Source organism: Anser brachyrhynchus (assembly GCF_964034855.1).
Source record: "Anser brachyrhynchus genome assembly, chromosome: 3".
Lineage (NCBI taxonomy): Eukaryota > Metazoa > Chordata > Aves > Anseriformes > Anatidae > Anser > Anser brachyrhynchus.
Genome location: NC_137696.1, coordinates 78,990,315 through 79,013,992, shown reverse-complemented (window position 1 = coordinate 79,013,992; position 23,678 = coordinate 78,990,315). Strand labels below are relative to the sequence as shown.

Sequence of the window (23,678 nt, the reverse complement as noted above, 5' to 3'; positions counted from 1 at the left end):
GAATGCATGACTACAGAAAGACTGAATGAGAAACTGATGAAGGACTGCAGAACATGGGATTCTGGTTTATGCAACATACAAAGTTTCCTGATGCTATATAACAGATTTTCTGTTTGTTCTGCTATTGATTCATACTAATTAGCCTTAAGAAATAAATTAAAATAACTAACCTTCTTTTTAAAGCATTCTTACTCTCTGATTTTACCATAGGGTTTGCTCTAGCACATAAGAAAGTAATAGTAAGCATGGCTTTTAACAGTCAGCATTTGTTAGACTGCAGAATTCCAATGTTCTTTGGGAATGTCAAATGAAGTGGAACTGAAGTGGAATTTAATGCTTGGTATATATTATTGCACTGACATTCTGGCAATCCTTGAAGAAGAGGATCTGATACATTTTAGTCTGCTTACTTTGATAAACCCCAGGAAAGCACCAAACCCAGGAAACATACAAGCAGTTCTTACCAACTAATAGGCCCCCATTTGAGCCTCCATTAATAGTCAACTTCTTTGGAGATGTGTAGCCTTCTTTGATGAGGTATTTGGCAGCACACTGAAAGTCATCAAAGCAATTTTGTTTGTTGGCCAAGATACCACCTAGCACACAAATAAAACAAATCAGTTGATTCCAATTCCATAAAATCCATTTAATACCATCTATTCAGAAAAACATGTGTGCAAAAATACCTGGGAACAGTTCCAGTTTCATGAACATTTTAATAATTGATACAGGTCAGAAAGACAGCAAAAATGAAAGATTCTTTCAACACAGAGTATAAAATGGTTCTGTCGATAACTCTAATGCTTTCAGAAACTCTGAATAATACATACCTATACCGTGGAATGAGTGCCAGGTAACATTCCAAACCAGAAAAATTAAAGCTAAAAGCTTTGTGTTGCAAAATATAAACAAAATGACCACATACAATCCACTTGAGGTTTGATTTAATGGGACTTTAACAGCATTAAACACAGTGGCACTTTCTTAAGGGAATAAAACTTCAAATTTGCTCCTATATAAAATAAGGACTTCTAATTTCCTGGGCATAGAATATGTGGCTGGCAATTTACCTTTTTTTTCTATTATGCTTTCAAATCAGATGATATATGGCTGTGGTCAAATAAGGACTTCACTGTAAAATAAGTGGAATGAGCTATCATCTGGAGGTGTCACTATCTCCACTGTCTATCCAGTGATCCCACACACTCAGCTTACCCTGGATGCTTCATTTCTCTGTTGCAAAAAGTCAGGTAAGAAAACTCTAGCTTTTAGTCATATAGATCTCCTTGTAGGATTGGAGTCAGTAACTTATTTTTTTAAAACAAACATCATTCTCACATTAACAAGACTGTAGAAGAGAGACATGTTGGGACAATGAAAAAATTCTTCAAAAGTGTGGCAACAAAGGAGAAATAAATCTTACTACTCTGCTTAAAGTTCTGATCTGGTGTCAGGTCAGAAACCTGTCTATACAGTTAAACAGTCTTCTGTAATTGCTTTCAGAGTTAACAAAGAACAGATGCATATCTAATTTCGCAACTGCAATAAAAGACTTGGGTCAAAACTAAGCAGGAAATAGGTGGACTAAAAAAAGCATTATCATATTAAGATAAATTTTATTAAAACCTATTACAAATCAATCGGCAAATTAAAATTAATGAAGGATACTTCACCTTTAGCAATAATATCCTGCATCTGCAAGCTTATATAGCTTCTATTTATAAAACCATTACATCTTTAACTCAATTGTGAGGAAATGACCCAGACAAAAAGTTACCACAGATGAAATGAAAATAGACAGATGTAATGATCTGGGAATACCATTTTGTTTGATGCAAAGTTATTATGGATTACTCCCAATGCAAACTGTTGCATCATAAATATCACTCCTTTGGTCCATTTGCCTAACTGACAACATCTCCAGCAACTTATCCATCAAATTCTTGGGATATTAATAAGGCATCATCACTGAATAATGACTGTGTACGTTATGCAGCTGAGTGCGACTTTCTTCAGCTTTTTCCTCTAGTGAAGGGATGCAGAAAATTGTCAACAATCAGACAAGCTGACAAAGGCAATCAAAGGATTTAAACAAGGACTGTACTGCAAAAATACGGAGTAATACATCAAAGGTACTAAGAAAAAGGGAAAGAGATTGACGTAGTTCTGTAGTGAGTGACCTGGCTTCCTTGCAGCACTGAAGGCAGCTTTAAGAATGCCTGTCTACAAGAAGCTGGACCTCCTAAGAGTACAGAGTGTGTGATATGCCACTGCACTTGTGGAGCTGACTGAAGTTTGTATGAAAATCTCATTCTCTAAATAAAAAATGAAACCTGGCCTATTCATAAATTGTGCAAAAGCAATCTGTTGACGTCTGTTTTCTAACATACAAAGCTGGAATAGATGCATTTTGAACACCACAGTTCACACCTTCTGTAAGGTTCTGCAAATGGCTAACTCCTTTCTGTGATACCAAGAAAGACTAAGCAGTCAGTTGGTGTTGCCTTGGGGATCTAGAACTGTGGGGTTACGTGCAACTACACATAACATAAAAGGTATGTGAAAGTGAGGCAGATCTCTTGCAACACAGACATTTTTGGAAGATAGTTCAGATAAATAGCTAGATTTCCAGATGCTGTGAGTCTAGGAAGGTCATCTTATTTAAAAAAAATGTAAGAATTTTCTTGGAATATATTTTTTTTTACAAAACTATTTTAAAGCAGGTTTCAAAAATTCACTGGAAATATCAGATAACACTGGACAAGCTACGTCCTATGAATAAGAAAAAAATGTACATATATATATATTTGAATAAGAAAAAAAAACACTTTTCTATGGAATAATTACAAGCCAAAAGGTGATATGAGTATGGAAGAGGGAAAGAAAGAACGTTGTCATCTTCACGGCTAACCCTGCAGTTTTGTTCCTCTGCTTGGACTGATTTACCTTTGTGCCAGGTCTCTCCATATTCACCACCGCCCCTGATGTTTGCCACTGCTAGAACACCTCCTAGGTGTCGCACAAAAATAAGTCTGGACACACTGAAAAAGCAAACAAATGATTATTTTCAGATTTCCAAACGCTTACATTCCTAACGCTTTTATAAAAATACTTTTAGGAAAAGATCTCTCCCAAGATCAATGATGAAATCATGAGCAAAGTCCTGCCCTGACAGCAAACCTAAGTAGCCAGGCTTTCTTCAATGGTTTTCTGTGGAAATGAAACACTCTGCAGCCTCTCAAAAGGAACCTGCACTGCTCCCTTTGTTCTGCACTTTGGAGGAGAGCGGCCAGTGATTCTGCCTAGAAGACAACCCTCCAAGACACGTCACCATTTTTTGATCATCTATGAAGCCTTCAGTGTGGGGACAAAAGCTGTACAGTACCACTGGATCCCCATGGCTTTCTAACTGCTCCTCTGTGGAGGGCCCTTCGCTTTTTCAGGGTTTAGCCCAAATGAAGAAAGCAAAGAATTAAGACTTATGATCAGCACGTGACCTTTGCTTATGGGCTGGTATTTTCAGCTTCTGCTTAACACTTTTTCTTTGACCTTTATAAAATTGTGTTTGCAAAGAAAAGTTCTGCAGGGTCTGCAGTCAAGTTCTGGTCAGTCCCCTTCCCTCATTATTTTCTACTTGCATTGTTAAATGCATAACAAATAGTAAAAACTGAAATTACAAGTTTTGCCTTCCCTGATATCTTTCAAACCTGTCTGAAAGCTAACCTAACATGAATTTTCAGAAAAATGTTAAATTGCAAAAGTACCGAAGTTATTACTATATTTTTAAATGGGATTGAAGTAACTCAGATTATATTTAACAATTAAGAAGAAAAATAGATCTCTGATCTGTTGAGGCAGTAGCTTAACATAGCAAAAGCTCCAGATGGCAAACCATGCATATGCCAAAGGGAACAGTAATATATTCAAACTTAATCCCAACAATTTTTTTTTCCTAGTAGGTTAAAATTTCTTCTCTTCTTGAAATCTTTGCTCTTGCAAGAAACCATTGCCTGCAAAAATTAATCCTATTCAACGACAAGAGCAAGGGTTGGGCCTTCTTATTTTTAAGTCCCCCTACTGCTTATCAGAAATGTCCTGAAAGACAGTAGTCTTACAGTGTCTCACACATGGATGTAGTATCAAAATAAGTACGTTTCATACCTCCCAAAGCAATTACCTATGTACTGGCATTGGTCTTGACAGTATATACCACTGATTAAGAAAACAAAGAGAAAAGCAAAAGGATGACTGGTAAGAGATTTTTGTACTTCCATAACCCAAAGGAAAAATTTTCAGCCTGGGCTGGTTATCTGTGGCCATCAGATGGCTCAGGAGGCATGAATTCTCTCTGCTTCTGTAAAGATCAATTCTTAAGTCCATCACTATGAATCATATTTTTCCTTAGATCACTAGGACATGCTGATCAGATGTAAGATTTATATTCTTTAAGCAATTGTGCACAGGTCAGAGACCATTATTCTGCCAAACTCCAGGATGCCTGATTTCTACACGTTGATACATTGCTAATGTGGACACAGAGTAACCTGATAGTAGCCTAACCCATTAGATGATGGCTTCTTAATTTTTGCTATCAGTCACAAAACCTCCCAGAATATTCTGCACTACTATTCCTTGTCTCTGTCCCAAACAAAATCAATAGAAATTTTGGTCCAACTTACTTGATCTAATAATCAAAGGTAAAAGAACAGGAATTGAAGGTAAGGTATGAATTTGTTACGCAAATATATTGTCTAAGAATATTTAAGAAACAAAACATGCCAGAACAGAGTCCATCTTTCCCATTTGCTGAAAGAAACCGCACCTATCTGAGGAATCAGCATATTTAACCAACAAAGAATCTGAGCAACGCAAAACCAAATTCTTGAGTGCATCCTGTCCACAGAGACTCCTCTAGCGTAGATGCTAATTTGAAGGTAATTTGCAGAGGGGCCTCAGTGACTTGTGATCTCATAAGATACTTAATTTCAGAAGAGTTCCTAATGCAGTCAGTCACTGTTATTATAGGAAGGTAGTCCCCATTTCCCCGAGCAAATGCTCTTTCTATCACACAGATCCTCAGTGGGATGAATTCCAGGGTCTGGGAACAATCATTATATTGCCAAAGTAAGGCTTAGTACATCTGTGTTCAATCTCAGCAATACTACTGTGATTTAGGCACTTCTGATAATATTACTGCCATACCCCACAACTTACATATCTACTAACGTCACTGCAAAAACCAATTAATACCCACTTGGGTATAGTTAGTGGTAAAGTGAGTTGGGAGTCTTAACTTGACCAACACTTTGAGGTAGATGTGCCTAAAGCTTATAACAAGCTTTCTCAAAGCAGCTTTCAAATTCAAGGAATTAGGTTTTATTAGTAAATAATCAGGACTCACTAACTTTTAAGTGAAAATCCGAAGCAATTGGCACAAAAATAAATTTTCAACCAAACCCTGCTATTGCCTCCTGCGTTATTCCAGGTACGTTTTTGCTTCCAGATTCAATTTCAAGTCAACTTGCTGCTTGAGTCATAGCTAACTGCCCAGTAGCCCTGGATGTCCAGAAAATGCCTCATTACATGGCTCCCTGACCTTCTTAACAGTCTCTGTAGCCTTTTTCTCATCAGCCCTGTTTGTCTTCTCCTGGAAGCAGGGTAAAGAAAAAGTGAAGGAAAGATTGACAAGGTCAGCGGAGGGAGGAGAGGGTAGTACTTTCCCTGGAGAGCTCCCTCCTATCCCTGTTACTCTTTTTTAAGAAGTATAGCAAAAAAAAAGAAAAAAAGAAAAAAGTACTTTTTGCAGTACAGAACAACATGAGGAGCTGTGCTTCAAGGAAGAAGAACTCTTTCCCAGAACTAATGGTGTACTGTTGGGTATTACAGCTGATCGCTGCAGCTTTCTTCTTTGGAGGAATGCAGGCTGATGGTGGTAGGGAAAAATATCCTGTGTCACTTGACTTTGTTGCTTTCTTGGCTTTTGTGAAGCTGAAGGGAGTGGTAACAGAGGAGTAATCTTGCACTCTGCACTGGTCTATGCTGTGTTGCTTGACCTTTTTGTGGGCTTACGGACTTCCCCTGCACTCTTTTCTTATAGGCTTGCTCAAATCTGGCCCTGTAGCAGTGAAATAAAATTTCAGTCTGCTTCACAATCAGATGTATTTCTGGATACATTAGAAATTGCTTCTACTGCACCTACAGAGGTACATACAGAACAACACAGCGAAACGCGTTGATTCCTGCAGTGTAATTAGCAGAACCTGTGGCATTATTGGTGGGTTTGCAACACCATTTCCACAGCTGCTCTGTGAAGCCACAGATGCTGATTCCATCAATTTTAACTTTCACTTGCCACGCAAGCTGTATAATTAATGATAGTGCTCTAGTGTGCACCATATTAGAAATGCTACCAAATACAGCTCTTCAGTCCAAAGGAACATAAAAGATGCATGCTTGTATTCAAAAATAAAACACTGCTGTAACTGACTTAATGACTTCAGCCTCGTAGTTATTTTTGGATCCTCTAACTTGTTGATTTGTTTCTCTTACTTTCAGGGGGAAAAAAAAGAAGTGTGTGTGTTAAAGAATAAGTGAAAAGCAATATCTGTTTCTGAATAGAGCAAAAATTAGTTTCTCAAGCTCAAGAGCTGGCTCCTGTTAATGGGCACGTTTTGTGAAAAGTTACAAGAGCCTTAAGTTCAAATAAAAATCAGGAATATTTACCCAGAAACACAGTGTTTTATTGTTGGTGGTGCCTGACAAGTAGGCTGACTCTGTGGCAGGCCTCAGCCTTGACCGTACTGTGGCTCTTTTCTAGCACTCGTGCCTGAGTTCATCTACAAAAAAAGACTGGTGTAGGGCTGTGGTGGGAACAGCACTTCAAACTGGGAACTACTCCTGAATACTGCAGTATATAGTGACATGGACATAGTCACATGTTACTTGAATCCCCCAAGTAAATGGGGAGCTAGAAAGAAGTCTTACCTTTCCGGCATAGGTTCTCTATTACAATTTCTTTCCCTGATCTTGTCTGCTTACTTTTGGAACACGCTTCCTCATCAAGTATGCAATTCTGAGTTTACTAAAGGTAAAGATGCATTCCAAGGCTTTGGCTTTTCTTATTTTTCTTTTAGAAAGAGAAAGGTTGAGAAGGGATGTGTTGCTGGTATGGGGAGAGAATGAGGAGGGAGGTGCAGCACATCTGTGTTTTCTTTACACTGTTAGTGGAATAATGGATGTTGATCTGGAGGTGACTGATAGTTCACTGTGTGTTTACTTTTAAGGGACCGTTGCAGGTTCATATTCTTATTTAAACCAACGGTATAACAAGAGTACAGTTTCATGGGGCTCAGGAAGATCTAGGTCACTGCTCCCTCCTCTCCCTTCCTCCTCTCTTCTGTCAGCTACACCTTCCTGCTGCCTGCTCATGTTTGCTGGACTCCTGTGAGTCAACTCTTAACTTGCTAAAATGGCAGAAAACCACACATTCTTTTTGTTAGCAGTTTTCTGCCATCCTTGTGAGGGAAACGAGCAAAGGTTCCAGCAAGCATCAGGGCTAATGGAAGGGAGACAGAACAACATACTGTGAGATACTTTTTCCTGCTTTTGCCAGCAACCAACTCATGTCTGCTCTGCAGTATGTGAAATTTTAACCCAAATCAATAAATACATTATGTTTACTTTAGAAAAGAAAACATGGTAGGTTTTATCACAGTTTTCAGCATCTACAATAAACTGTAATAAATCAATGCTCAAGTCTAATCTAAAAAGGAATTTAAAACCTATTCTGGTTATATAATTGTGTCTCACAAGAACTACAGGAAATTAAAAATGTAGTTTTACAAGGCATATAAAAAACTTTCAAACAATCACACACTGCAAGATGTGAGGTCCATTCTTAGACAAGGTATTTGCTATAGAGGACCAGAATTTGTAAATGCTATTTAGAAATACAGTCACAGTGACCTGGAAGAGCAAGCAGTACAAAGAATTTATTGAAAAGTGCTGACTCTAAAGCAAGACTGGTAGCACACAAATTTAATAGGACAGTTTAATAACATTACTTTTGCATTAGTGAGCTGCTCTTATACTGTCTGAAAAACTGCTCTCCATTCAGTCCTTTGCATTTCCTGTTGCCTCTTACCTAGGAGCACTTGTTATGTATTAAAAGCTCTAAGACAATCAGTGCCACTTTTGCTAAGTCTATTCAAATTACCTTGCTGAGGAAATAAGCATTTTCTTTAAAGAGATGATCTATTCAATAAAGCTTATGGCTTTTGAGGGCTACAAATCCTGTTTTGCAAACAGCATTTTTGGTTTACAATGCATTGCTTTGCATATGCAGAGCCTGCATCATACAAACCTCGAGACAGAATCATCTTTTCTCTTTCCTGATTATAAAGGAACACCGTATGATTTTGCTTCTGACAATTTCATCATAAGTATAATATGAAAACACAACTATTTTCATAATTTACATTAAATATATATTTTCTTTAATATTTAGTCATAAGTAATTGTATAAATTGATAAAAAGGATAAAAAGGAAAATTCCTATGTTATTAGTTCAGCAGAAGGCTCAAAAACTTGTTTAATTCATTATGTCCATATGCTTTTCTGTTAGTGACAAAGGAGGAAGAGGTTAAGCTATAACCGAAAGAGTAGGGTGCTTGCTGTAAACCTCTGAAAAGCATGGCACTTCTCTAGTCTGACACAAATTTCTTCTGTGACCCTTGAATTCAGAACTAGCGAAGCAGATAAACGCTGCCTGAACACTGATGTACAGTCCTTGTGGCCCCATCCTACTTTCCAAGGACCTGAAATCCTTAACTCTATCAGATCCATAATCCATCCAGCTCTCAGTCCTGTCTGACAGTTGTTAACATCAGATACTTTGGAAGAAGGCATAAATTATCCCGCTTACCTGTAGCTTGGTGTAATTGATATGTTGAAGCCTCCGTATCCATACAAGAAGGCAGGATGAGAACCATCCAATTTAATTCCTTTCTTGTGAATAATAAACATTGGGATCTTAGTACCATCTTTGCTAGGGTAGAAAACCTAAGACAAGACAAGAAGAAATGTGAAATGCTGTTATTGTTGTAACTCTATGTAAATGCTGTAAACGAGAAGCAGAGGTTATCCATTCCTTGCTGTAAAACTTCCTCAGCAATCTGCACCAATTGCTACAGCCTTTTCCCTCACGTTTTATACTCAACCTGGTCATGTTAAGTAATGGCCATCACCAGCTTGGTTGTTTAACAGCTCTGGAAAACATCAAAGTGAGACAATGCAAAGGGTATGGCTGTATCATTTTTACACATCCTATACCCTGACTGAGCTGGCAAGGAGAATGAACAGAATTAAAGCCAGATTTTTAATCTAAAATTTTAATTTCTAAATTTATTTCATTTTAAACAATTCTAAATTTCTGACACTAGAGAATAGTGTACAGAGAAGAAACAACTCACGGTAGGGTAGTGACTTAGTGAGACCCAACTAAACGTTACACTGCTTTGGATAACAAAGAGCTATGTGACTCCCAGACAAATATGTAAAACCTCCCTGAAGACTTGTTCTTGTACTGCTAAAATCACAGAGAATTATTTTATTGCAGTTGATGCAGTGGTCTTTGCTTGTAAAAATACAAATTTAATCACAAGCAGAAGGCGATCCAGCAAACATGGATCAAGCACCAGCCAGTCTTTCCAAGCTGTCTCAACAACCACTTCACCTCATCACGGTGGTAACACAACCAATGGCAGATACTTTTGCAGTATTTGGTGTATTTTCAGGCATTTCCCAGCAGTTAGAACCAGGACTGCTAGCACTGCAGAACCCCCAAAACTATACAGTGAGACAACACAGCTATCTGCTGGTTTTCAGGAAACCAACTCCCCAAATACCAAGCATCCACACACAGCATATGCTTTCACATATGCCTTTCTACTACTGTCACAGCACTGTAGTAAGATAAAAGCTCAATTCCATGTACAGAAATATCCACTGCAATTGCTTAGCATAATTCCCATGTCTGGTTGTTTTGATGCATGAATCCGCGTGCATGTTCTAATTTAGGATCCAGCACATCTCATTTTGACAGTCAACAAAATGTGGGTGTGAATGGAGCTTACTGCTCATCCTCAAGTTCTGGTTGACTACTTCTCATTGCTTTCATTTTGGTATCAGTATTTGCAGCTTCTAGTCTAACCAGAACATAGAAGAAGTAACAGAGGATTACATTCGTACTTCATTGCATATTTACAACCTCTGTGCTTTTAAAGGAAACAGACCTATCATATTTTATAAAGCATACATGATCAACGGGATCTATTTTTGTAACTAATGAAACCCAACAGTAATATGATCCTGTGCAACACATTTATTCTGAGCACTGCCTGTAATGTGAAACACGGAAATCCACATAGCATGGCCAAAAAAAAAGCACATTTGATTTTAATTTGATCATGGCTAAGGAAACGTGAGAAATTTCAAATGAAACTATTTCTATGTCTGAAGGCTTCACCAAATCACGTAGGATTATTCTAGGTAAAATTCAGTATTTTAGTTCTCATTAGATGGAAACATTCAGAACAAAACACTGAAGGCATTTTCACACAGATTTCCAGCTACTGCCACAAACATATCTTACCTAAAGTGGTTATCAGAACTCACTACAAGAGAACATATTTAAGTATTTAGCTAGACGCCACAAACAAACTGAACACTACAACCAAATAAAACAGCTGATGGACAAGAGAACTGTTGAGGCAGAGATGAGGCATTCCGGAGAGACTCCTCTCTGAAATGCTATCCATCAGCTCCAGTTCTTGCTGGCAATTTACACAAAGTGAGCACCTGGCCCTCCTGTGTTTCCAGTAACACTCAATGTTGTTGGCCAGTCATTGCCTGATGATTAAAGGACACCACTAATTTTCTTGTTTCTCTCTGACCAGGAGACTTTTTTTTTTCTTTAAACAACTCTGAAAACTGACTTCAGTAGGGCTTTCATCATCATCAGTTAAGGTTAAATAACACACCATTAAATGAAAACTCAACAAAAAAGATGCACGTCAAGGTGACATTTGCAATTTAAGAGTTTTCATTCCTGTCTTCGCTAAAATAATGATTACCTCTCCCGCCAAGATGAACAAATGGGAGGGGGAGAAAATCAATTCAGTGAGACACCGAGATATACGAAGCTATTTAAGCTTCTCCAAATAGACTATTTTCAACAACTGATTCAATCTCACCTTTAAATTAGGTGTTATCTCTGAAGCAAGTCCCATGGTTTATTCATGTAGCCAATAAAGGGACGTGCTTCTATCTCAAAGATTAAGGTAAACTGGAAAGGGCAAGCCCTAAAGAATTTCCCATGATGACATTTCATGCCTAATTTTAGAAGATGACAGCTTTTACAAGAGTAAATGCTCATAAAAGGGTACTAGTGTTTTCTGCTTTATCACAGTTAGGAGTGATCCACTTGTGCTAGCCACATTATATTACTCATTGCTCACATATTTTCAAATAAAGACTCTCATTTCACTACAGCTATTAGCACAGATGGAAAGCAAAGCAATGTCCCTATCTGTCACACGGCAGAGGGGTCTCAGTGCTAGAAAGAATCACTCTCAATTCAGCCACTGGAACCAGAAGCATTAATTTAGAGCCCTTATTCTTATTAGTACGATCCAGAGAGAAAGCAACGCTGCTTGCACAGCTACATTAGTACAGAGTAGTTGAGGATTAAACTACAAACAAAAATCCTTGTCATTCTTCTTTCGTACATAAATACATATATATATATATATATAAAAATAAACAAGCTTTAGCATTTGAAAACAACGTATGCACAATTTCCATCTAACAAAGACACTGGAAGTTTAACTCTGCAGAGTAAGGTCTACAAGTAAATGCAGTTAACAGCTGTGTGATACGATTTGTAACTTTACTTACTGGTTAAGTAGGATAAAAAATGTTCTGTACCTTTACTCCTATGAAGGTCTTTGCCCTCCTAACTATTGCTTGTTTTAAAAATTCAGAATTTGCTATGTGATCTTTACTTAGGAAATAGGAAAACCACCACCTAGCATCATAGTCACAGACCTAAATTCAGAAAGATGCTAAGTTTGTCCATTTCTGCCTCTGCATTGACAAGCGTCCTCTCCTTCACACAGTAGTTTAGCTTTTGAAAAGTTAACAGGGTTTGAAAGAGAGAGGTTGAAAACAAAGGTTTTCCTTTTATTTTTCTATTAAGATAATACAGCTAGATATCGAGACTTACATACTGAATTAAAAATAATTTTGGCAGCCATCCACTAGGTGCTTCTCCTGTGAGTAAATATGAAATCAATATCTTTTTATACAAAAGGAAGTGATATGATCATCACAACAAACAAAATGAATCTGTGCAAATACTCACACTGCATCACATGGCTAAAAGTACTTTAAGCTGCTGAAATTAAATACAAACTTCCACTTTTAAAAATAGTCAGCAATTTGCAAATATTTGGTTTCACTTTTTCTCACTTTTAAAAATCTTTTGTCCATTTACAAAATAGAGAGATGGAAGGATGAATGTAATCACAGTTGTTCAAGGAAAAAAGGGCATGTACATCTGAAACCCCTTTACTTTTATAAAACTGAAAATCATCCTAAGCAAAAAACCTGCCCCCTACAGTTGTACAGATTTTAAATTAACCTTAGAAAGGTAAGATTCAACACAGGTTTTGAAATATTGCTGTGAAACGCAAAATAATTAAAAAAATCTTATCTAAATAGGTCTAATGTGTATATTTTTAAGCTGCAAACAATATCTGAATGTCTAGAAACATTTTAATTTTTCTGGCTCATTAATAGTGAAGAGAATTAAAATCCAATTAAGAAGTGATTAGTTCGGCTTTTCGGAAAGAATTATTCCTTGCATATACATGAATTTTACATATGAAAAGAAACTTTGACTTCTGGGATTTGCAAACACCCTTTAAGTCACAGTAGGCTAATCATTCTTAGAAAGACACTAGTGATTCTAAAAACGTCTCTCTCAATCTCTCTTTCAAGATTAGTTGCCACATACCACAGATATAATTCTTTCCATGTCTGCGTGTGCTTGATCCAAACCAGGTAAGATTTGTCACAGCACTGACATTCATTGTGCTAAAATGCCAAAGAATTTTACAAAAACTAAGGCGGCATACAAATCACGAGTGAACAGTCATCATTAAAATCGTGTGTTCAGTAACTTAAATATGGGAATAACAAGACAATGCCTTCAAAACGACTTTTGTTCCCATGTCTTCTACTACAGTTCTACTGAGATAATTTCTTTTCTTTTGAAACAAATACAGCATGTAGCAGTCTTGTGAAATTTAGCTGTTTTGTGCTGCTAGATAGGAATGTCTGCCCTTTCAGAGGGCTGCTGGGACTCCACTTGTGGCCACCACGAAGATGCACGCAGTGCTAGGGAAGCACAGGACTACACAGATGGCGGCATCCGGGTGTTTGAACCTGTATTCAGGTACGCAGCACCCAAGGCTGAACGATGCTGTGTAGCAACACCTCCCACTGACAAACCCTAGCAGCTGCTACTCAGCACTTCAGGGAGGCAAGTCACAAAGACCCTGCCTTCACATCACCAAGTCTGAAAACATCAGCACCAGCAGGCAGGGCGAAAATCCTCTCCTCGCTTGAGATGTCGGGGCAGAAATCTCAGATTCCCACAGAACCAGTCTGCACCCCAGTCTGGACCCACGCTTGAAGTCCAGTGGCCCAATGGGCAGTTCTGGCAGCCAGCCAGTGGCAATCTGTACGAGAAGCTATTGCTAGCCACCATTTTGTGTTCTCACATACACAGGATGAGCTAGAAGCCAGGAGAATTAACAGGGAGCTATTACCACTACACAGCAAATCCACAGCATCTGAGGCTTCCCTTCTTCAGAGGGGAATCCTCATCAATCTTCTTTAAATCCCTTAAATTAGCTTTGAAGCAATTCTGTGCGGGTTGCAAAACTTGCTTAATACAGAACTGGACAAAGGCCAAAGTAACTCAGTACAGCCAGAATTAATGCAGGTACAACCCAGGAAGAAGAGCACTCGCTAAAGACATTTGCAAAAGCACTATGAAAATAATCAAGAAACCTTTTAGGAGAAATTGTTTCACTGCCCACCTGCTGGGACAAAAAGCAGCCTCATGCTGACAGAGGCGAAGTGCCAGGAGATGGTCTTTTCGAAGAAATGCCTTCTTGCTAAGTTCAGCTGCCTAGCTGCAAATGACTGCAGGGAGGTAGCTCACAGGGTGGCGGTGGGAAAGGCAAGAGAAAAATGCAGTCAAAAGTTCAGAAATCCTGCAGGGCAGGCATGGCAGAAAATGTTTTTAAATCACATTTTTCTTGATTAGTTAAGAGGCAGCATTCCTATTACATAAACCCTTAGTGGTGAATTGGATCCAAGGAATCCCCTCTACTCCACTTCTGCAACCTGACCAACTTGTTGGCTTCTCTTTCAACGTTAATCTTTGCTCCTTTCAAAGTGATCGCAGAGCTCCGTACAACAGAACAATTAGCATCTGCCACTGGAATATAGCTATTCCTTTTCTTTCTCAATTTGCTGTAAAAAAACCTGAGTGTACAGTGGAGAGACATATCAGGTCGATATACTTTACCTTCTGAGTTAAATGTATACTGCAGTCATGTTAAACAGAAAAACATCTCAAAGGCCTACAAAAGTTACGGTTTCTTTCCTGCATTATCTCTGTACTTAGGTATTCAAGAAATGTATTACTGTGTGAAGTAGTACAGCATGAAGTAAGTAAAAGGATGTCTCAATGGAAGTAACACTAAAATGTGTAAGTAACAAGCTGCTGGCTAGTGCAACTTCTTTCATTAAATCAAGATTTACTTCACTGAGAAATCTGCTCTGACAGGAGACAATTCACTGTAACACCGTGTATGCATTTGAAAGCAAACATCATTTGTCTGTACCATGCTGGAAATTCAGGTTGTAATGATAAATACTTTTATTCTTCAAGTGTAGAGGCAACTTACCCTGGGGTAAGCAAGGGAGAGAACTTACGTTATGTAGGCTATTCCACAATAACTATTCTGATTTATGGTTTTATACCGTGATAGAAACACACATCTAATTGGATGTGCTGAGAAAGAGGTACATTCACTCAAACAGTAATCAGCTAATTCAGCTTTTCCTGATTCTATTTTGTTCAGAACTTGCTTGGTTCTCTCAGTACAGCTCTGCTGTTGATCTCTTGCAGGCTTCAAAAACCTTGTTGTTTCTTCTTCCTAATGCAAGGGCATCTAGAGTATTCAAAGTATTCAAATTTAGCCCATAAACTTGTTTCCAGAAGTTCTTGCACAGAACAAATTCAGTCTTGACACTGGTGATGTCAAGTACCCAGCTTGTGTCGAAGCCCCCCAGAGGACCCTCACTTAAACTGCCAAGAAGCTTGATTTATGACTTCCAACAGCTGGACGGTTTCAGTGATCTGCTCTTTCTTCCTTAGAAAATAATATCCTGTTTAGAGATGTCACTGGCTACCCAAAAACAGAGGCACTCTAAATCACTGCACACCTACAGAAGCTCTGCATGTGGCTAGTGCAGTATTGAAAAAATAGGTCATACTCTTCATTTCTACTCTTTGGTTTGAAAATAAACAGGAATTACCTACACTGGACAATGCATGTTACAGAATCCTCAAGAACTTACAGAAAAACAGATCACTTAAAAGTACAGTGAAACATTTCTACATGACATTTCTCAAAGTATAGCTAAAAATTTAGTATCTGAGATTTAAGCTTGAATTTAAAGTTCCCCATTCGCACGCCTACATGCTTAAATCAAACAAAAGGGCAGCAGAATGAAAAAATACCAACACTCGAAAACGGTCAAATTAAAGTCCTAGAAAATACCTAGGGAGCCTGTTTAGAAGAAAATAATTCTAAGGGTCAGATCCTGTTGATTTTAACAGTTGTGTCTTGGTGCCTGCCTCTTCACTTGTGGAGATAGGACACTTCAGGCTCATCTATTGTTTTCAGATTTACAATACTCGTTCTATGATGAAGAAAAAAATCACCCAGTGAGTAGCAGGAAGCAGAAAAGAATGATGGGAATGAGTTTGTGATATTGCTGTAACAACCGGGAAAAAATACACTAAATGAGTATAACACAACCCTGCAAAAATTTCACTTTATGATGCAACTTCCAGACACCAACAAATGGAAGGAAAGTGTTAGGGATATTCTTATTCGTAAAAGATTCTCTGATTTCAGGTATTGTACCATTATATATTTTGAATCTTTTCTGTAGGTTATCTATTTTCAGGCACTACCAGTGATCACTGTGCATTAGTACTTTCAAAAGTAATTGATAAACTGTCTGAAAAGCAAGCAGATATCATTCATCTGCACAGTTTGAAAACTAGTTGTTATGAAAAACGATGATGCTTCTAGGAGGCTTCCCTTATCCCATAAATTCTGGAACATGTCTCAAGGACAGAGCAGAAATAATTAATCTACGGAAAGATGATACTCTATTGGTACCTCCGGGCAGTGTTGATAAAATCAAATCAACTGCTAAATGAAGATGCAAACTAGATTACCCTTAATAAAATCGTGCACTGATGAATTCGCACCAGATCATATGCAGACAAATACCCAAAGAAAAAAACCTCATATAACTAGTGACTGAACTGTTTCTGGGTGGAAAGCAAAGTGCTAGCTTCCTTCCTTTTCTTTGGGAAAAGCATTCTTTCAGAATATGCCAAGATATTGTCATCTAAAGATTTTTAATGTTTCTGATCTTACACTGAGGACGGGTAAGAGAGGAGTCTCCTGAACAATCCCACGCAATAAGAGTGCTCCACATACAGAAGCTGACAACTGCCTCAGATACTTATCAAAGCACTTTAATTTTGTCCCATCTTTTCACTAGCAAAATGACAATTTAACGAAAAAGAAAACCAACCACCAGACCTCTCCAGATTGAAGAAAAAAAACACACAGTATTGACGAAGAAGCTTTTTTAGCTCTGCCTTACCTACAAGCACAAATTTCTGTGCTTCGTAAAAAAATGAAGACTATATTGTTGAGAGTCTAGCAACACCGACATAATATTAAGAGGCTTGATTGTGCCATTTTGATCTCTGCCAAAAAAAACAGACAGAAGATAAACCCTGAAGAGGTTCTCCAAATACCTCTCACTTCTATTTATTAAGAATTGTTTTTTCAGCACAAACTGAACTACTCATAACTATTGTGTGGCCATCTTACTTAAATTGCATCCTTTACTAAGGTAATCACATTCGCAGTAGAAGCAAGAGTCATCACTTCAGTTTACAAATATGCTAGTATTTGCTTCCCTTTTTCCTTTCAATTGCCAAGTCTGCTTTAAGCAGTAGTCACAAAGCTTTATTTACTTTCTAGAGGACTCCCAGGTTATGAACAACTTAGTTACACTATTTGAAGCACGTCTATTTAAGATCTCTCCAACATTTGAAATTGTTATTTACTATTAATATTCACCACTCAACTCTATCCATCCATCTTCTACCATGGTGATGAATGTTAATTAACAACAACAATCACCTTAATCCACCACGCAGCTTCGGGCCTAGGTGAAGAGCACAAGTAGAACTCTATCAGGCTGCTGTAATACATATATAAAGTTTATGGGCACTTTTCATTACTTTTAGATATCGCTAATTATAATTTTTGCCACCTCAATGTAGTTAATACGTAGTTAGCATATTAATCTTCCAGACAATTTATTGCTCTGCCTTGCTTTCAAGCTGTGATTGGTAAGGGCCCTGCTATGGCGTACGTTTGTATAGCTCTTCAGGATGCTGCTAAACATGGTCCATGACTAAACCTCCAAAGTGCTACAATAAAACAAGTTGATAAAGAAGCAATAACGTCCCGGTTTGTTCTCTGTAGGCTGCTCTACTATGTTAAATGTCTTTTCATCAGTTGTATCATGTCAAGCTTAATATATGATTGCATAAACTAGCTACTAACTTTTGTGTATTTAGAGGCCTGCAGCCCTGAAACACAAACCTCCTAGCTCTGCCAGAGCCATTTCTGTTCTGAAAACACCCCAGTTCCTCGGTAGCCTGCAGGGACATCATTCAGAAAGAGATTCATGCACTGTGAGGTATCTGAACGGAATACGGAACTGCAGGAAAGCTTCACTGATAACAGAAAGCACCAAGACTGCACCAAAGAGGGGACAAGGGAGTGCTTTTTGGATAGAGAAATAAACGTAAGACAAAACTACATGAAAAAGTAAAATACAATCCAATAAGGCCAGAAATTCAACACATTATACTCAGACAGGTGCAATCACCTATAGGGTGGGGAACAACTGACTGAAAAAATAATTCAGAGAAGCGTCTTGGAAATATTCAAACACGCCAAACTGAACCTGAGCAAACAATGATTTTTGAGACAAGAGAGAAAACCCTCTACTGGCACAAATAGGCAGAAGTCTCACATGCAATATGACATATGAAGCAATCCTTTCTGCTGTATTTAACATTTACAAAGCCTCAGCTACAGTATGGTGGTTCAATTTAAAACATGGCACATCATGTGCTGGCCATTTAAAGAGATTCTAGGGAAAAGGAAGAAGAGCGTTAAGAGTGATAGGAGGCGCAGAGGACAATCCACTAGAAAAACTGAACAGACTGCACTTTTCTCCAGTTTAAAGAAAAAAAAGAAGGGACACACGGTAACGGTCTCTAAATATACAGAAGTTTGCTGTAACTAGGAAGAAAATTGCCTGTCTTCCCTGTCTGAGAGGGATGCACAGCAATGCATTGCAAGTGTAGTAAAAGAATTTAGGTGAGACCTACTGGTGGACACCTCACTCCCCTGTAACAGAAGCTTTTTTTTTTTAAACAATAAATACAGTGAGACGCTGGGACAGATTGTCTAGGGAAGCTGAAGGATTTTATCCACAAAGTAGATAAAAGCCAGTCTGTAGTGGTGCAGGCAGAAATGACCTGCAACAGATCCCAGCACACTAGCCTTGGAAGCCACAATGGCTAGCTCTAGTACATGGGTATATGACCATGTTGCTACCACGTGCCACGACACATTTGGGCACTGCAGTTTCTTCTCTTTCCCAGTTTTAATGTCCATCAGTTATTACAGCAGCTCTGCCACAGGTTTTTCTCTTCACAGCTGCAATATCACCTGCCAGGCAGTAACAGCTGGCTCTTGCAGGAAAAGCCAGTATCTTAACTCTTGGACCTCGATGGATTCAATGATTTTTTGAGGTAATTTTTACTAACATTTTATATGATTTCAAGAAGCGAGCCTTCAGAACTAGAACAGAAGTGGAGAAAACAAGGGGATTGAAAGAGAATAAGTGTCTACCTTCTGCCTTTCACAAAGCCATGATATAATAATATCTTCAGGAAGAGCTGGTGAGAATAGAAGTTCAAAAATCCACCAACAGCATTGAAAATTTGTATTAGTTACATTCCAGAGAGTCTTTTAAATAATTAAATGAAAATCGTAATGTTATAAAACATCCCTATACTTATTTTGCAGTTGCATAGACACCTATAAAAATGGAGTGCTCAATATTTTATTCACAAGTATCATGGGTTCCCCAACAAGTAAACAACTACAATTACCATTGTTCAGCAAATCTGCTCCAGTTTCAAAATCATCCTGTGGCAGAAAACAGAGAAATACCTGTCCATACAACTTATTAAATATGAGTCCTCTTCTTTGGAAACCCAATGACTATTCAACAGACCTACATGACACTACTAGCACAACTCTTAAAAAAAAAAAAAAGTATTTAACTTGCCAGCAGCCCTCTAAAGAGTCTGGCTGCCTCAGTGGCCTAGTAATGGAACTCAGTGTATTTCCCTGCTAGATCAATGGCTTGAATGCTTGCCCACATTAGTGAGGACTGACAACTGCAATCATTTAATGACCTTCGGCCAGCTAAGTGAATAAAACCAGTAATTGTAGTCCCAGAGAGATCTGTCTTCAGTGTAGCACTATCATCACCATTTAACACCCTACTGGGTAGGCGCAGTAAGGCAAAGTACTGGGTGGGCAGGATGGATAAAAAAAAAAAAGATCCCATACTTGTAGAGGAGCACTGTTGTTATGAACAATGCTGGCATGTCAGCAACGTCCAACATTTAGCCCCAAGAAAGGGATAGAGAAAGAAAACTGGCAGTTACCACTACTTTCTTTCAGAGGAGGACTATACATGCAATCCCTAGTGTGGTAAAATTTTCCATTTTTATGACTACTTGCATCCAAACAAGAACTGAAGAACAACAAACAAGGTTTGGGTGCAGTTTTTTTGTGGAAGTATCCCATGTGTTCGACCCTCCACCACGTATGGAACATGACTCTTCGATCTGTACTATATACAACACACAAATACTATAGCGATCAAAAGACTGTTTTTTGTCATGATATAATTCGGTTGGAGATACTGGGAGTTGTTTTTTGTTGTTGTTTTTAATTGGTGTTAAAGTTCTCTGAACTGTTGTTTAAGACTAAAAACTTAAGTTTTCTAAACAGATCTGAAAGGCCAGCTCAGGATCAGCAAAAAGAGTAGCAGTGAACCACTGCCATTAGTATAGCACACTGTACCCAAACATATCCCTAGTGCAACACCTCATCAGTATGTAACCACGGACAAGTCTCATTCTGAACGCTTCTGCTCCTGTAAAATGAAGTTAATAATACTCACTACCTTTGAGAAATAACACTGATAGGCTTATACAAAGGGGAGAATAAAAGCTGAGAGAATATACCCACTGAGAATCATTAAAGAGAATTCTTTCTTATCTTGTAAGGAAGTTAATTAAAATAGTAATGTGTTCATGGTTAATTACTGGAGGTGAGATCAATCACATCAGTGAATATGAAAGCTGGAAAAAAAGCGAAGGGAAAAATCTTCAGTGATTTGTTTACAAAGACGACAAGAAATAAGCATTTTCCCTGCAACAGCATTCTCATTTTAATTTCCCTACATTGGCAAAGAATCTACCTACGTGAGGGCTTAAACAGACATGTTCTTTTAAGGTGCTCAAGTAAACAATGTTTTCAATCTTTTTTTTCTTGATGGTGAAATGCATTTAGCCATTTACTGGAGAAATCTAAACTGTTATTATTTACCAGCAATGATGCAGTAATTTAAGACACGGGAGGCTGTAAAACAATCCTTTAAGTTCCCTTACATTTGTTTAAAGCTCCTGTATTTAAAAAGTGATTATGTACACTAGATTCAATGATTATAGCTCTGTTTTAATCCATGCTATTCCACCTTGTGTTTTAAGAAATTCTGAGAAAGAAATAGAGCACAGCATGCAGCTCAGGATCAAGCAAGCCAGCTAACATCTCTACTCATTAGAAAAGCTGAAAACAAACCACTGCAAGTTCAACCAAAAGTTCTACTGAATAAAGCATAAGAAGAATGTTTTAAAACAAATTTTAGTTAAGCTACTGAGTAATCACTTCTCTTGTATATTTAAAACAAATTAACACTTTTATAATGCTTTGAATATGGAGGTTCTACAGACTAACATTTTAAAGAAGGTCTTCAATTCCCTGCACATTTAGCAGAAAAAGAAACCATCTCATATTAAAAAGTTTGGAAATAGTGAATCACAAAGCCTATAAGATGATCCAAATGAAGGAGAATGGTATTTTAGTATTATTCCCCCCCCCACCATGGTCTGGTATAGTGCTAACTCTTCCTAAGAACAGTTCTGTACTCCTCCATCCCAAACCACATTTCTATTGTTCTGCATTCTGCTGAACAAAAGCTCCCAACATCCTAAACTGTGCAGCAATCCTCTGTGGTATGTAAGAAGGGGATAGAGCGATCTTGGACATTTAGACTTTAAATCAGGATTTGAACTGGGTTTACAAAGAAAGCAATGCAGTCTCCTATGACTTCATCCTCTTACTTGGAATAGGGATCCCTGGTTCCTACTCCTCCACCTCCAGACACTTAGGGAATATCATGCTTCACCAGAATTACTGGTGTGAATTATCTGAAGTGCATTGGATGGGGCTGCTTAAATATACTGGGTGTAGAGTGAACTGCTACTCCTCTACTCAGGCAGGAGGACTTCAAAGTTCAAGAGCACGCAAGGTCATTATGGGAAATCCTTCACTTGATGCTCTTCTAGACAAAATATCCTTCATACTGATAATTTTCACCTTAAATGGAGTGCACTACAGCTGCAACTATGAATCATTTTTAATATACAATCTCTTGGCTGTAAAGAAATACAGAGCCTAAAAGCTAGAAGTCTGTTCTCAGGTAGTGTTTCTTCACTGACCTGGAATTAGAAAAGGTAATGGCAGATTAAAGTGTTGTTTGTAACAATCACATGCCAAGGGTGTAAGAAGCTAAATTCACACAGGCATACTGCCAATACTGCCACAGTTGTCACTGTGATTTTGTTGATGCCCTCCAGAGTAAGGCTGTTGCCTTGGTGCCAAAACCACAGCTATTACCAAAACACTGGCAGAGCTCAGAGCTGAAGACTTCAGCCTTCTTCCTGGGAATCCTGATAGAAAGTGGAGCTTTTAAAAGCTCCTTTTCTCCCGGGAAGATGGCAGGTGTCTGCTACACTGCGGCAAGCATTAAAACTGATATGCTTCTTCACATTCCGTCCTCCACCACAGTATTACTTCATTTTCTTCCCCACTGCAACATGAAACCACAAGGAAATAAAATCCAAACAAGCAACAATAAGCAACTTGTTTCCCCCAAGTATTAACTCTATTTCCCCACTCCATCCCATGAGATCAGAGCAGGAGGCAAATTCCAAATATTGTTAAAACCAAAAACGTCCAGCTCCTCAAAAATCAATCAGTTCTCGGGAGGGGATGGAAAAGGATGCCAAAACAAGTTTTTTCCCTAAAGCAAAAGGAAGAATTGTCTCTGCATTAGATTCAGTGTAAAAAGTACATGCCCTTCTCTGCTAGGGGAATGTTTTTTTCTTAACACAGGCAACAGAGCTACCGAATTTCTTTCCAAACTCCAGTGATCTCTTCATACCTATTAGACAAGAGACAGAAACAATATTAAAACCATCTCTTTATCAACACTGAAAAAGCAGTAATAATGTCAGCACTTGTATCGCTAAGCAGGTTGAGCTTACTACAGCTTTCATAGGACACTGCTTTCTTCTCCTGCCATCTCTTCTCTTACTCTTTATTTCAATGAGTGCATTTAATGCTCATGGAATGACACTAACAGCGAGGGCAAGATCCAGGAATAGCGTGGGCAGGTGCCGTGCACAAGTTTCTCCCACAGCTCTGCCAATCAACCTCAAGCCTGACTCATCTTCCCGGTGTTTTATTTTCCTGAAACAGAGATTTACAACTGTGCCAAACTGTACGGTGTCAAGTTCCATCAGGAGTTAGAATGACTGGAGGTTAATTTTCCCTACCAGTGACTCATAACTTGAGATCAGCGCTTCAAGGGGTTGAAGATGGGGGTGAAAGGAGGAACAACAGAACAAACTTTTTATGAAAATCACCTGTAGAAATAATTTTTGCAGAAGAGGAAATGATTCATCCCAGCCACAAGAAAACAAATATCCTTTTTAAGACTTGTCCCAACCACCAACTGCTTTCAAACCAAACTAAGTAGTACTACAAATTTCACAGTTCTTC

General features: G+C 38.3%; 1 protein-coding gene across 2 annotated transcripts in view; it reads right to left on the bottom strand.

The window, feature by feature from the left end:
* PREP (prolyl endopeptidase) overlaps positions 1–23,678 on the bottom strand; it is a 102,868-nt gene that overhangs the window by 7,530 nt on the left and 71,660 nt on the right. For both annotated transcript variants that reach the window (XM_080587182.1, XM_080587183.1), the window contains exons 11-13: positions 8,924–9,060; positions 2,947–3,041; positions 465–596 (exon numbers count right to left, since the gene is read on the bottom strand). In XM_080587182.1, coding sequence (XP_080443308.1) covers positions 465–596; positions 2,947–3,041; positions 8,924–9,060 — 364 coding nt within the window. The remainder of the gene's footprint in view (positions 1–464; positions 597–2,946; positions 3,042–8,923; positions 9,061–23,678) is intronic.